General features: G+C 33.1%; 2 protein-coding genes across 3 annotated transcripts in view; both read right to left on the bottom strand.

Annotated features, from left to right (window-relative positions):
- Nucleotides 1-6,704, bottom strand: part of LOC140432857 (annulin-like) — a 39,284-nt gene extending 32,580 nt beyond the window's left edge. Inside the window, exon 1 of the mRNA XM_072520996.1 lies at nucleotides 6,327-6,704. Coding sequence (XP_072377097.1) covers nucleotides 6,327-6,444 — 118 coding nt within the window. The 5' untranslated portion in view covers nucleotides 6,445-6,704. The remainder of the gene's footprint in view (nucleotides 1-6,326) is intronic.
- A 4,034-nt stretch (nucleotides 6,705-10,738) lies between these two features.
- Nucleotides 10,739-16,493, bottom strand: part of LOC140432856 (hemocyte protein-glutamine gamma-glutamyltransferase-like) — a 32,671-nt gene continuing 26,916 nt past the window's right edge. For both annotated transcript variants that reach the window (XM_072520995.1, XM_072520994.1), the window contains exons 7-8: nucleotides 15,794-16,390; nucleotides 10,739-11,095 (exon numbers count right to left, since the gene is read on the bottom strand). In XM_072520995.1, coding sequence (XP_072377096.1) covers nucleotides 10,867-11,095; nucleotides 15,794-16,390 — 826 coding nt within the window. In that variant the 3' untranslated portion in view covers nucleotides 10,739-10,866. The remainder of the gene's footprint in view (nucleotides 11,096-15,793; nucleotides 16,391-16,493) is intronic.

Below are 16,493 nucleotides of genomic sequence, written 5' to 3'. Positions count from 1 at the left end.
TTAAGCGAGATTGTTCTGGGCAGTCACCTGCTAAAAAGTCGTATAAAGTAAATTCTCTGGAATTTTGAAGTTTGTGCGAAAATAAGAAATTTTTAAAATCTGCATCAAAATATTTAAATTAAGTTCTTGCTTTTCCGCAACCAAAATGACTGTTTGGCTGTGATTGGTCCACCTTTCTCATTAGCATCACACTTAGTTTGATTAAAATAGAGATGATTAACTATTCTTATTTCTTTGTTGTCTATATGTTTGTCCCAAGTCTAATGATTTTGTCGATCAAAAAAATCGATCAACTTTGATATTTATTATTTGCCTACGTCTGTAGAAAAAATATTTTATGGAATTGCCATCCAATTTGTTGGCGTTGCCAACTTTTCTATTTTATATTGCTTTGTGCAGTCGTACATAAATTACTATCAGTATCAACAGCTACGAGTATCTACATTTTATAGACAATAAAGCTAATATTTTTAATATTTTTAGAGACATTTGTATAATGCATATAGTCTTGAATTTCTGTATATCGGTTACTAATAGTTTTATTTTTAGATAGTATATCAAGAAATATTAATAATTCAAGGCAATATCGATGCATATAGCATATGGTTGCTATACCAATCAATTATTTTTAGTTTAAAGTGGTTTATTTGAAAAATTTTAAAATAGAATAGAATATTGCGAGAAATAATAAGTAGCAGGTATTCTTAAATTTTACGAGCAATTGAAATAAAACTAATAATTCACAAGCAATGTATGCAACATCACGTAAAATTTTCGAGACAAACTGGAAAAACCTACGGACTTTACAAAGATTCTTATACATAAGGACAATATCCCAAACGTTTCGGAAAATATCTTATCAGTTCAATTTATTTTATCATTTCAAGACTAGATGTAAAAAAAATCAGCAATTGTAGTGGCAATTAGTGTGACTAATTCTAAAAGAAGGGGGAGGGGGGTGTAAAGATAGTTCGCGCCAGTAGTATAATACTACACATGCACTCTGAGTAATGCTAAATGAACTAGCATAATAGGCAGCCAGACAATCTAGAATCTCTAGATATCCTGGCAAGAATACATCACGAATATAAGATATGCATGCCTCCAACCAACAATTTAAATGGAGCTTCTCAGGGCCAACCAACAAAAGATTTAGGACCAAGCTTCCGAATCTGCAATTTAAATATACAATATAGAATATAGAAGAAAATCTGAGTATTTTCAAAAGATACTCATTGAAAATAATATCGACGTGGTCGCAATTCAGGAAACCCATGTAGAAAACGAAGAACAAATTCTCGCTAGAGGAAGAATTCATGGTCATGATTTATGGGGTGTAACTTACCATCCAGCTTATGGAGTGGCAACCTATGTTCGAAACAAAATAGAAAATGCACACATACTTTCTACATGAGACATAAAAAACATTCATACGGTTAGGTTAGGTTAGGTTAGGGCGAAATTGGCGAAACTACTATCAGCAATATTTATAAACCCTCAGCAGTCCTGTGGACTCTGCATGTTATTCACGCCCACCCACACACCTCAATTTATGTTGAAGACTTCAACAGTCATCATGCACTCTGGAAGTATAGACACAGAGATCAAAACGGCGAGGCTCTACTTTACTGGAGCGAAGAAGCTGACATTTTGTCAGGTCTTTGACGGGGAACTTTTCTTCGATCTGCAGCCTGGAGGCGAGAATACACCCCAGACCTATGTTTTGTTTCCATAAATGAAAACAATCAACCACCGGCAGCTTCACATACAGTACTCCTAGATTTTCCACATAGCCAACATAGACCAGTTGTAATGGAACTTGGCATCAAAATACCAATAATATCATCTTTTCCTCGACCTAGGTGGAACTTTCAAAAAAAGCAGACTGGGCGACTTTTAATGAGAGATTGGACAAATGTCTGGGATGGATAACCCCAACACGTGCAAACTACATGAGATTTGTCGGCACGGAAGAAACCTATACCCAGAGAATATCGTAAAGAGTTTGTCCCAGGACGGAATAAAATGTGAGAAATTGTATTTAGAATACGGCAAAAACTAAGTCCGAGAAATTGCGGACGAACTACTACACAGTTTGGATGCAGACAGACGACAAAAATGAATGGACACTATGAAAAAATTAGACTTTAGTAAATCAAGTAGAAAAGCATGATCTTTGCATAGAAAACTTGGTAGTAGCAGACTCCCAACTAGAGACAAAGTACCAATAGCTCCCAACCGAGTGGCTTCCGACATTGTAGTAAAGTCAAAAGTACCTAGAGATCGTGACCACACCACCAAATTAAAACAAGAACTAAAAATACTAAAGTCTGCATGCCGGCCTACATCTGAATACTCTGACGATTTTATTTCAGAAGAAATTATTTCAGCAATATCAGAAATTAAGTTTGGAAAGGCACCCGGCTCCGATAAGATCCATCCAGAATTTTTACTCCACTGTGGCAAATATGCTAGGAAATGACTGGCTGATTTCTATATAGATATGTTAAAATTAGGCGAAATCCTAATTTAATTTTTGAAAATGTATTAAGTTTTTGAAATGTAAGGCGACTATTAATTCCTACATTACGATTTTAATTATTAAGAGGAGTATAGGTTTAAGATTATGAGTGTGAAGTGTCCGTGCGAGGGCTTTTGTCCTTAGAGAGGCCTTCGTAAAAATACGCTAGAGCGTTTGCAATATCTTCACCTGTGGATATTATTTATTTTATTTTGTACCTTTAAGTATTTGCTAGGACCAATAACGACGTACGCATCAGACAAGCACATGTAAAATTTCATAAGAGAGTAGCTTCAAAACCATTTTCAAAACTATAAACCAACCATTTAAATGAAGAAAATTATATTAAATTAAATCAAATATAAAAAAATTAATTAACTAGAAAAATTATATATACTGGATGAAACCAGTGTTCAAGTTTAATAAACCAAATCCATTTATGGATTAAAAAAGATGGTATTATATTTAAGATATACCGAAACGTGAGTTTAATTAGACAAAAATACTTTTTCAATATAAAGGAGGTCACATTCCTAGCACTTAACTAACCTTCATTCTGTGTAATGATCTGTTCATTCATCTCATACTCATACTAACCAAACGAATCACGTAAATAATACCTATAGAAGTTACACAATCAGTTACATTAACTTGCGTCTAGTCTGCTAACAAGTCAAGGTTTTTCTTTTAGATATTTTTTGTAATGACGAGATTGTTATTTCAGACTGTTTCAAACTGTTTAAAAAAATATAAATAAATAATTTGCGGTCTGGGGACCGAACTTTCATAATAAAGTATTCATAATTTTTAATGTGATTAATTTCCACTAAAAAATTATTATTGTAAGACCATAATATCACACCAAAGCAAAATTTATGTAGCTAAAATTAGAAAATCAATGTTTAGTAATAATAAAAATAATTGAACGCCTACACTAGCGTTTCCAAATTTTTTTGTCCCATAGACATTTTTTTTATATTTTTGGGTTTCTGTTTATATATACTTTAATTTATTGTAATTAATTAAGTGTCATATTAATTTTCAGCTTACCAAGACGGTCTTTGAAAATCTGAAGCGAATTTTAATGACTAGACATGCAAAAAATGACAACTCATCCGATAATGCATGAAACTTTAAGTTATTCCTCTGTAATTTGTTGATTTTAGCACGATTTGTGGAAGTTGTAGCATAAACACAGAAAACTAGACAAGGTGGCAAAAGAAAAACAAGTCCACATCAGCTTAGAGAAGAGTTGCTATCTAAGGTCCATATAGAAACTACGGCTCAGGGCCAGCAACCCAAATGGGAGTCTTATGTTGCCTTGAAGTAAATCTGTTTAAAACTTTAATATCGTATAAATTTATCAGCAACGATATAATACATAATAAATTTAATTTAAAGAGTTTAAAAGGGTTTTTACCCACATATTTAGTGGCTTCGCTTATGTATATCTGTTAACAGCACTGATGATGGACCTGTCAATCCGAAAAGGTTCTGTGATCCGGTGTAGTCTGAAAGGGTTCTTTTTTAATAAATATACCTTTTTATAAATGATTTTTTAAGTTTTTTTTAATCTTAGATAAGTGCTATCAATTTAATGTTGGAATTCATCAACTCTTTGTAGATTCCCACACTGCATCCAACAGTATAATAATTGACATGCTATTAGGCTTTGAACACATAATAGAGGATAAAAGTCCAAGGGCAATTAACTAGAGACTTGGTCTCGCAAGCACCGATCTTGGACAAGGATACCCATTAACTTGCGTTCTATTTAATCTAGCCCTAGAATACGTTGTAGGAGATTCCAACATAAGTTTAAGAGGTCAACACGAAATACAAATCGTGGAATATGCAGATGACGTAAATATCATAGGTCTTATGCAAAGACACATACTGAACTTATTCTTTTTTATAGAAAGATCCAAATCCAACCAAATATACACCAACATAGTCGGTGAGAAGTCACCCAAATTATCCTAATAGGCCAATATAATCATATGATATTGTTGCTAGCTTGAAGTTTTAGTCTTGGTATGCAATAAAAATAATTTCAAAATTGATATAATGCTTATTTCGGAACCACACTTTGAAAAATGCCAAACTATAAATTGTATACCACAAATTATCCTGATGACACTGTACATGGAGATTCTGCTATAATTATCAAAAGCATTAAAAAATATTACGAACTACCGCACCTGCAGGCTACAAACATAGTAATTGATGACTGGAGTGGTTTAATTACTATATCATCATTATACTGCTCAAGCACAAAATAAAAACAAATCAGTTTTCTGAATTTTCTAAATCACAATCACTTGGATCAAGGTTCTTAGTCAGTGGTGATTACAATGTGAAACATCTTTTTTGGGCTCTAGATGGATGAACCCACATGACAATGGCAATTAATATTAATAACCTTAAAAGTTACTCTACAGGTGAAGCTATATATTGGCCAACACACGGAAGAAAACTTCCAGATCTCCTTGATTTCTGTATAACCAAAGGTATAGTAGATTATCATCTATCAATGAAACACTAAATCATGCTTCGATTTAACATCCTCGCCAGTATTTCTCTTTCCATCTTCTGAAATAATGTATTTGCGTAGACCTCCTACGCTTAACTCATCAAAACCCATTTGGAATTAATAAGAAAACTATTACTAATCACTTATATCATAAAGTTATGTCTAAAGATGTGATGTGTATACTATTGGGGATCATCTCACTAAATGTATACAAAAAGTGTGCTGGGAATCCGCTCCACCACCAAAGAATAAACCTTACAGGATGTTCTATCCTGAGATCTTCACACAAAAAATTATAGAAAAGAAGAAACTTAGAAAGACAAGACAAAACAATCGAACAGCTATCAATAAAGCACAATAAAAGACCTTAAAAAATGCTTAGTGGCCTAAAAAATACATAAACTGCAAATTGCCTGAGAGACCATTAGAAATAAATGATTACGCTCTTTGCAAGGCCACCAGAAGATTATTACGACCACAAAAACATAGATTTACTTTTACAAGGATCTGGTAGCTACCGCATTATTTATGAACGAACATTTTAACGAATATCAAAAAGACTTTCCAGACAAATTGCTTTCTGATACTGTTGATATCCATTTCTACATTTAAAAACAGAACTGCAAGTAATATGTGAAAGAAAAGAACTGCTAACCATTTCTAAAGCCGTTTCTCTTTTATTATTACTTTCAAAGGAAGAAATGATTACTTTTAAGAAACTGTTAAGCTGCTGGAAGTTTTAGGGGTAGTCAGCAACTCAATGAAAGAAGAAAGACTAAGTGCATTGGGAATGTTATCAGCTGAAAAAGTGTTTCTCAACAACATTGAAGACTTTAATAAACGAGTTTGACCGTTTTGCTAGTAAAACAGAATGAAGACTAGATTTCAAATATGTTTCAAGTCACCAAAATTCTAGTGCTGTAAATCTACTGGACAACAGCGGGGAAGTGACGAAGTGAGAAGGCTTAAGAGCCACAAACCCCTGAACTGAGCAGATAGATTTAATAAGTAAATTGCTTCGAATATAAGAAAATTAGGGAGGTGCCAGAAGTAGCAGATACTCTTCGCTAATGTTAATTTCTCTTTGATTAAATTATGAAACTGTGATTATTGTCCACAGGACAGATTGCAAAACTTTACTTGGAAAATAAAATAAAAAAAAGATAGGCAAACAAACCAAAATTAGTATACAGTTTTTTATTGATTTTTTATTTGCTTTTTAATTAATATTTAAATAATAATATATATTATTAAACAGTAAAAAGTACTTACTAGCCTCTTTGGGTTTTGGTAGGGGTTGCAGCTGCAACTCAGCATTTGGCTTCCAATTGGCTCTCCAAAAAGAAAAACCACCTGGACAACATCTTGCACCAAAATTTACCCTTCCCATGGTATTTTCAGGAAGTAACACAAAAATATAATGAAAAGATTATTATCCTACTATATAAGATATAGTAGAAAATTATTCCCAACTATTCATTATTGGATACAGAATAAAAAAACTTTCCAAATATTCGACATTTAATTAATATTATTTAATAAAATAGTTTATCAATATTATGTTTAATATTTTTACTCGCCTCGCGCGAAAAATGCGAATAACAAAAACCACTTGTCTGTAATCACACAACCGACTGTCTGAGCTGAGCGCATTTCATAATACCAACATTGGCATTGGTTGATTGAAATAACTCCTACGCAATTATTCATACTTTATTTGTTTTTTTCGAACACCTCCATGTGCGATTCATACCCGGAAGACTATATTATTATGCAATTACTACGAGAAAAATTAAAGTAATGGGCTAGCACACTGAAGAGAATAACAAATATCTATTAATTTAATCTCGGTAAAGTAAGATAGAATTTTAATTTATGTTAAAAAGTGAAAATTAATGTAATTACAAATAAAATGGAAACGCAGATGGTTTGCTGAAATAAACTTAATGGTAGACCTAGGGAAGCTTGACAAACTATTAACAATCTTAGCAAAAATAGAAATGAAAGAATAAAAAATTCCAAAATACTAAAAAAGTGTATTTAGACTTTTCTTTATTACAATAATCTTCTTTATCTCTTTGTTATGTGTTATTGATTCAGGTTTTAGGTTTCTCTCAATTGCCTCCTTCTTTCTCTATCCTGCGCCAATTTTATTCATACCACTGAGCCCGCCACTGCTCTTCTGTAGTCTATCTCTTTTGAGTTTTCCCTACACTCCTGGTTTCTACGTTATGTTATCTTGTTCTCCTGTTATTATAGGATCTGGCTATGTGGTCGGCCCATCGCCGTTTAATTTTAACCACCTCCTTCACGATGACTTTGACTTTCGTTTTATTTTGTTTTTATTTTTTATGTTGTTTTATACTAATTTGCAAGCGTAATAAGTTATATTGTTCTTTACTCTTTGCTCTTTGCTCTTTTCTCTTTGCTCTTTTCTCTTTTCTCTTTTCTCTTTTCTCTTTTCTCTTTTCTCTTTTCTCTTTTCTCTTTTCTCTTTTCTCTTTTCTCTTTTCTCTTTTCTCTTTTCTCTTTTCTCTTTTCTCTTTTCTCTTTTCTCTTTTCTCTTTTCTCTTTTCTCTTTTCTCTTTTCTCTTTTCTCTTTTCTCTTTTCTCTTTTCTCTTTTCTCTTTTCTCTTTTCTCTTTTCTCTTTTCTCTTTTCTCTTTTCTCTTTTCTCTTTTCTCTTTTCTCTTTTCTCTTTTCTCTTTTCTCTTTTCTCTTTTCTCTTTTCTCTTTTCTCTTTGCTCTTTGATCTTTGAATATTTTCTAGTTTGTCGCTGAAAAATTAACTTTAATAAACAAAAAATTCATAGCCGAAGGAGACTTTAACTGCAAACATCACCACTGGGGCACTAGGGTAATTACAACAAGGGGTAGACAACTTTTAAAATCAATAATGACAAACAACCCATAATGTATATATTCAGGAGAACCAACTTATTGACCTACCGATCCAAATAAAACACCAGATCTCTTAGATTTCTGTGTGATTAAAGCGCAATACGGCGCAATAACTACTGCGCAATAGAATCATGTTGGGACCTTTTGTCAGACCATTCTCCTATTCTAATTGACCTAGAGTCAATTGAGTTAGAGTCATACTCAGAAGTAAGCCTGCAGTCCTAACCAATAACCAAACAAACTGGAACACCGCATGCTTGGGCACGCTTTTAACAACTCTGATGGAATATTGTCAGGACCGGATGCTTTGTGTGCTTTCAGTTTCTCCATTGTCATTTCTATTTCTTGCGTTGTTGGTTCATTGGTGTTATTCTTAGTTTGTTGACATTGGGTTTATATTTTTTACGTCTTCTGGTAGTATTAGAACTACACTTAGAGATTTACTGAAATATTAATGCAATCTTTTGTCTTGTTTCTATGGCAATGATTATATCTTGAACTGTATTGCTTTTTAGAATTATCTTTTATCGCTTATCTTTATAGCATATCTTTTGTTGGCTAGTTGTTTAGTGATATTATATAATTGTTTCATGTTTTGATGTTCATCGCCGACCCTTGATTTTTTAGCAAGATTTATGTCCACTTTTTTTTGTAGTTCTTTGTTGGCTTCTTGGCAACTTTATTCGCTTCTCTATAACTTTCTCTAAATTGTTCCTTCTCTGCTTTTGTTCGGGAATTTAGTAGTTTTAGATTAATATGTTCGCGGTGTTCTATTTTGTTCAACGTTTCTCTTGTGATTCACTCTTTTTTTTACGTATTTCTTTACGCCCAAAGCGTTTTTTTGTTTCCAAGAGGCCATTGCTAATAGTTTCCCAATTTTTGTCCTGAATTTTATGTTTAGGATACCTATCTACAGGGTTTTACTATTTTTAATAAATGCGGACAATAGAAAATTGCTTTATTAGAAAAACTTATAAAACAAGTGTTAAGCTTACTTAATTATTATTTTACAATACTGTAAAAAATATATAAACAAGCACTACATCTAGAACGAAACATAATAAACTTAAATATCAAATATGTTTATTAACAAAGCAAGTAAAGTCCAGGTCCTGATATTTCGATAGCCTCAGTGATATAGATGGCGCTACCAGTAATTAACAAAAATATGATTTAGAAAGTGCCTGCTTTTTAACGTAACCTGTCAAAAATTTGTGCTCAATAGGAACAGTTTTTTAAAAGTACCATGGTTTAAATGACGCGAATTCTGCCATTTTCAAAACAATAAAAAAATGCTAATTTCTTGTGTCTGTATCAGATTGCTTCCTGATGGTAAAAATACTGTTCAAGCTTTATAAGTGCTATTCGGATTTTACACCCTCAAAACCAACTCTAAAGGAGTGTATATTGACTTTAAACGCAGGTTTACAGACACAAGTGATGTTATAAATAATGGTTTGGTCACCTAAATTCGCTAACCAAATATCGAAAAAGGCTATAAAATTATTTTATTATTATATTTTGAATTTGTATTAGGTAGCACAAATAGCATCGATGGATAGCACCACTCGACAATTCATATCTTCAACACTTCGCCCCGAAGTCAAAATGACAGTCATTTGAGATGAAAGCAGCAACTGGACATCATTCAAAGTGACCAAAGACGTAAAAATATAGCTAACTATGTTTTAGTTGGCATTTTTTGAGATTCGTATGGTATTTTATCATTTTTGTTTTGTTTTTTGCCTTAGGTTCAAGACCTATTTAGCCAGACGTAAAAACAATCTCCTATACCTCCTTTAATTTCATGACAATTTCCTAACCGTTCGTTCATTCACTCGATTTCCTAACCTTCCCATTGAAAACACTATTGGGAGACTATACAAAAAGGATTGAACAGAAACACACGCTTCACGCTAAGGTGCCCTTAATAGCGACTTTTTTTTAACACAAACAATACAGGAAACGGTTAAAGGTAAATGACATAAAAGGAGAGACAATAGGAAATACAAGGTATTTTATTTCTATATTAACTTTAGCAGGATTGGGTGAAGATCTATTGGGTTAATAACATCGTTGTCAAACAAAAGATATCATGGAAGATTTGGAATTAAAAGCGATTCCAGGAACACACTAACAGCAGCTCCTTTGCAAATAAATCGTTATAAGAGAAACGCTAGAATGATTATAGACTGCAAGAAAACCTGAGTTTCGTGATGGACATACAAATAACACAACATTGTATTCAAAATAATCAGTACAGCAAGTAAATAAGGTAAAGACAGCAAGACCAAATCATGTAGTAATAAAAAATTAAGATACATTTGTTTTCTATTTTCCGTCATCGAAAGTATGGTGGGTAACAGCCTTAGTTATTATAGTAACACCCAACAGTTTATCTTCGACCTACCAATATATGGACAGCTAAATGAACGAATTTCTTCCAAATCTTATATAAGGCAAACGGATAGAAATTGTAATGCTAGAACTAACGAACATTTAATGTGCGTTTAGTTCGTTTTCAACGAAAGTTTAATAAAAATATCTACAATGCAGATAATCTCCATAACGACTCTTATAAATGTACATAACAAATAAATATGAATCATTTCTTTATTAACATATATTTTTTACATAAGTATAGTCTGTGTAGACCAATTTTATTTCTAGCATTACTGACGCATTTGTTTCTACCAAAGATATTTTTTATCTTTAATTATTCTCCCAGCAGGCTTCATTTCGTAAAAAAGTGGTGCATGTTTTATATGTAGTAATAAACAAACATGTTAATATTTGAATTGTATCAAAGTCCAACTAGAAATACAATCTGATTAATATTAACGTTAATCAATACATTCTTTATTATAAACCTAACAACTAAAAATAAAACAACTAAAAATAATTAAAAGTACTTAAGAAACAGTAATATTAGTACTTCCGTGGATGTTATGTATTTCTTTAGATGTAAAATTGACAACAATCTTCTTAACGCCAGCATTCTTAGCTGTGAAGCTAGCAGACACTGTAATTGTTTCTTTTGCTTTAACATCTACGTGTTTAGTGCTTACAGCTTTGGTTACTCCTGGACCCTCCAAAACATATGAACATTGTGTCAGAGGTATCTCCAAAGGATTATGGAATCTAAAATCAAAAATTGTTATTACCTTAACTATTTTTTTAAACATAATTTAACCAATTTTAGTTTAAATTTATCAAAAATTAAACAATAATGAAATCAACGAACAAGAACGTGGTTCTCGATTTATTGAATTGATGAAGTGGCTACAAACGAAATTAGTGTTTTTTATGTTGACGACTTACCACAAAAGTATATATATTTAATGTGACACACACGATATGTGGAAACTTGTAGGAAAAATAACAAAAATTAATTTTTTCGACAAACTGAATAAAAATTCGTCTTTTATACTACGCCACTGACTCGCGCTGTAAAGCAGCAGCTACAATCTTACCCAGACACATTAATTGTCTTTTAATGCCAATTGCTACGGACTACACAAACGGGTCTAAAACAGCAGAAGGGTTGCAGAAGAACTTAAACAGATCAATATATGCACATATGTCAAGTGGCTAGTATAGAAATTCCGAGAACTAGGATGAACTGCGAAGAACACTGATATGGAAGCCAGTTTGTCTGGGAATAAACCGCAAAGAAAGAACTGATGAACTAGCCAAAAGAGGAACAGACACAAAATTCTTCTGTCCAAAGATAGCCCAATAAGTTAAAGGGTAGAATAGTACTGCAGAGGTCCAAAATTATGAACTGGTTGTTATCAATAAATTAAAGATGCACAATAAGCCAATTCTTCTTATTTCTCAGGTTTTTTCTTTTCAAGGGTGGCTGTTCCTTACTCTTCGTCGACACTCATTTCTGTTCATAGTGTCTTCTTCTAGTAAACCTTTTTTTTAAGTCCTCTACCACACAGTCCTTCTATTTTCTCCTTGGTTTTCCTCTACCTTCTAACAGCTCTAGAATTCGTCCTACATAGTTTTCATTTCTACATCTGATATAACCAAACTTTTACTTTTTCTGTCAACTTTTCTTCTCGCTTTATTTGTCTATCAACTCTCTCAATGCAAACAAGGTATCCTTTGTCCTCCTGCCTAGCATAAAGTTAAACTGTTCTCTATAGTTCTAACAGTCCTGAATGTTCCCTTTATCTTTATACAATGATACCATCACACTCTCTTTCCATGCATTGTACATCCTTTTTTCCTCATATATACTACTCATCATTTGCCACAAAATATCAACCCCCTCCTCTCCTAGAGCCGTCCAAACCTTCACAGGTATTCCATCAGGTCCTACTGCCTTACCGTTCTTTGTCATATTTAACGCCTCGACAACTTTAACTCTCGCTATCCCCGGTATTACATTCTCATTTGAGATCCCGCATCCTCTGACCCTCCTCTGGTGTTCTTCATTCAGCAACTTACTAAAGTACTCATACCATAATGACTTGATTCTTGCTTTAGCATGGCTGTATAACCTTTTCATTCCGTTAAGTGTCTCCAACTCTTCATACAGGTGTGTAGACTATCTTTCTACTACTGCTACTGCTTTCTAGCTTATATCTTCTATGTAATCTTCTGTTACACCTTATTATTCCACCACCAAGTTTCTTTGTCTCTAGAAGGCCCTTTACCAGATGTTTTTCCTACCATTTCCTCTACCACTCGCACTACTACTTTACTATTAGCTTTCCACCAGTCATTTCCCGTATCTTTTATTTATATATAATTATTTGCAGTATAATAGTTTTAAAATAGATGACTCTAGAAAAAAAGTTTAAAAACGATTCAAAAAACAAATTCGAAACGTTTAATTAACATTTTGTTCCTGATTAATAAATCATTGATTTTGATTCATCAATATACTGGACAAAGAATATCCCACTGGTAAAAATCTTAACTGTTATTTATAGAAACACCAATGTTTGTAGAATGTGGGTATGATTGTTGAAATATTTCAATTACATTTCTATTTCAATCGACAGGACGTGACTAATGGATAAAAAACCATATGCATTCAAAATTCTATTCTAAGAAAGCCATTTAACTTTAATGTGTTAAAAATAACTAAATTGCTCGTATATTGTCATTTGTCATGTTTAGATTTAAATGGAGTAAGAATCTAGCCATAAGTGAATCATTTTTAAAAATAGGGAAACTCCATTTTTAAAAGTAGCGGCACAAATCTCTGTTTTTCAAGATCATAGGATTATTCTTATAAAGCTGAGAAACACTGTTTTTCATACTTATTGTCTGTTTATTGTAGCCATTGTTTACTGCTATTCGTCGAACAAACAGACATTCAACAATATTTTAAACCAAAAATTGCATAAGAAAGCCCTGAAATTAGTATTTTCATCAACAGAGAAAAAACCCAGTACCTTCTGCTCGATTACATATTCAGGCAAGAGAAAAAGCACTTCATAGTAGTGTAAACAAACTTACATGTGGCTGCCCAAAAACTTACATCGGTCAGACGGGTAGAACCTTTAACAAACTAATAGCAGAACACAAAATGGCTTTCAATAATAGAAAAGCAGATTCTACTTACACACTTCACCTTCTAGATCATAATCATTCTTTTAATAATCAATTTCAAATTCTTCACATCCAAAATAAAGTCCTTAAGCTATCTTTATTAGAATCTATGAAAAGCAACAAAACAAAAAATACAGACATAGGTCTGAATGACCAACTTAAGACAAACAGTTCTCCCCTTCTTAACAAAAATAGCTTACTTGGGAAAGGCACTCTGCCGAAACAGTTATAGTGATAATAAATTATTATAAAACTTGTGGAAGTGTTAAAAACAAGTTTTCAGTGTTTTATTGCTTGATAAAATGAATTTCTATCAAGTAACGGTCGAATCTATCACATAAACATGTTATGTTTTTGTAAACATTTGTATTTCATGTTATTGTTATTGTAAACAGACCTTGTAGAAGATGTATTTAAAAGCGCTCTATTTCAATCGACAATTAATTCAGAACATTTTGCTGACAGTCGTTATGTGAGGCCGCAAGCCGTGACCTATCATAATTTTATACACGTTAAAATTTAATATTAAAGTGAATAGCAGTCTCTGTCTTTTTTTGAGAAAATATTGATTTAAACTCCAGTTGGGCCAGAGCGGTGGAAACCCAACGCCACACAATCATGAGGATCCACCAAGAAATTAAAACTAGGTCTTTAAGGTGGAAGAGTAGTTTATTATTCAAAAATCGGAAGATCAAACAGGATTCACAAATTGTATTGTTCTGGATCGACTTGGAAAAGTATCCTTCAAGACCGTCAGAAGGCTCGATGGGTTCAATCAGAATACTACAGGTATAATAAGGCAGCTTAGGCAAAAATTACTGTGCTATGAGAAGGTTCGATGTAGATTTGCTAAAAAAGCCCTTTGTTTACCAAGTACAAATAAGAGTTCTATCGGGCATTGGTGGAGAGTTTATATATAACCATAAGACAACTATCATTATGGGAGATGGAACAGCTACTGAGAGATTGAAGGATAAACAGATTGCATCTGACAAATGAAAGAAGTGGTTAATTATTACAGTTTATTATGGAATGTGATCTAGACCTACCAATAGCAGGATATAAACCGAGTTTCCTAACTACACAACGAAACAAGACGCCTGCATAAAATGGTGCTATTTAATGGAGACTTGACCTTAACTTTAACAAAGAACCTAGAACAGTCATTTCGTCCATGACGGCAAGATACTATTAAAATACTATTAAATACGAAATACTGCTCACTGCTAGACACATTAAATAGATAAGAAGAATAATTTGAAAAAAAAAATAATGTGAATGAAACGTTACATATTTCACAGTAAAGTCAAAGCAGCAATTAAAAGACAAACAAGCCATAATTTAGATGGTTCAAACAGCATATCCATTGAAATGATTAAAAGTGGATATGATATACCAAATCCGCCAAAGAGTATTGAAGACGCACGTGGCATTAGATTGGGAAAAGATGAATATCTAGACGAGAGATGAGTTTCTAGACAAAAAAGCAGCCATAGATATAATGTAGTAATTATCGCAGAATAGCACTAATTACACAATGCAGTAAAATACTCTTACACATAATACTAGAGAGGAGAAAACCTTCTTTATTTCCAGAAACTTCTTCTTCTTCTTCTAATGGCGCTACAACCCTTTGTGAGTCTTGGCCTGCTTAACAATGTTCTTCCATTCTGCCCTGTCGGATACTTTCCTTCGCCACTGCCTGATGTTCATGGTTTTAAGATCCCTCTCTACGTCGTCTATCCATCTTTTACGGGGCCTTCCTCTTGTTCTGTTTCCTTGGGGCTTCCATCTCTGGACTACTTTTACAGCTCGATTATCTGGCATTCTTTCTAGGTGACCAAGCCAGTTTAGTCTTTGTGACTTTACAAATCTGACAATATCTGCGCTCTGCATTAGTTCATCCAGCTCGTGGTTTATTTTAATTCTCCACGAACTATCGCTGCATTGGGTTGGTCCAAATATCTTCCTTAGTATTTTGCGCTCAAATATTCTCAGTTGAATATTTCCAGAAACTACTGCAGTAGAATAATTAAGAACAGAGTACTAGGAAACAAATATTACAAGTACGGTAGACAATTACTTAAATTTCACGTCACAATATATTTGTGCTTAATTGATTATAGTAATGTCTTGGACCTAGTGAACTGGAAAAATAAATGGCAGATTCTGTTTGAAATGGGGGTGTCGCAGCACCAACATAAAGGAGCGTATTTTGTTAATTTTAATGTAATTACATAAAAAAATATAGATTCAATATTTACTTACGTAAATTTAACCTCACAATGCTGTCCAACTTTTGCCGTATGTGGAGCATTGATTTTAATATCAGGAAGCGTCAACGTAAAATCATCTTCTTCACTCCAAACTTGTTTGGTTTCTGTAACATTTGCAACAGCATAAATCTTTACAAAAAAGTGATCTACTAACTTCTCCAAATAATCTTTGGGATAGACATCCAACCTGACGGTTTGTTTTTGATGAGGTGCCAGTTTAATCGCTCCTTTAGTTTTCTTTATGTCATTAGCTGTGGTTCCCATGTAATATACAGAAGTAGCGGTGACCATAATTTTAATTGTCCTTTCCTGTTCAGATTTATTCTCTATTCTAACTTGTGCCATAAATTTATGTCCAAATGGAACAGTATCGATGTCTACCAGTTCAAACCCGACATCTTGGTGTTCTTTATTGGGGAGTTCGTAGATATGCAGCGCCTTTGGGACTCCTCTAACTGCATTGTAGACAGATAATCTTTCGGCTTCAGTTCCTTCCTTGTTTTTGAAAAAATCTGTTATATCCCACACGTCGCTATCTCCAACGTTGTCAGTATGACCTGGTTTCTTTGTCACTATCAGCCTTCCAACACTAAAACAATTTAATTTAACATTATTTTCTTATTCTACTGCTTTACTTTTTCTAATTTTGAATATAATTAAAGCGACTATGTATGGAGAATGCAATTTTACTT

This window comes from Diabrotica undecimpunctata, chromosome 1 (genome assembly GCF_040954645.1).
Source record: "Diabrotica undecimpunctata isolate CICGRU chromosome 1, icDiaUnde3, whole genome shotgun sequence".
NCBI classification, from domain to species: Eukaryota; Metazoa; Arthropoda; class Insecta; order Coleoptera; family Chrysomelidae; genus Diabrotica; species Diabrotica undecimpunctata.
This window is presented reverse-complemented; position numbering and strand designations above follow the sequence as displayed.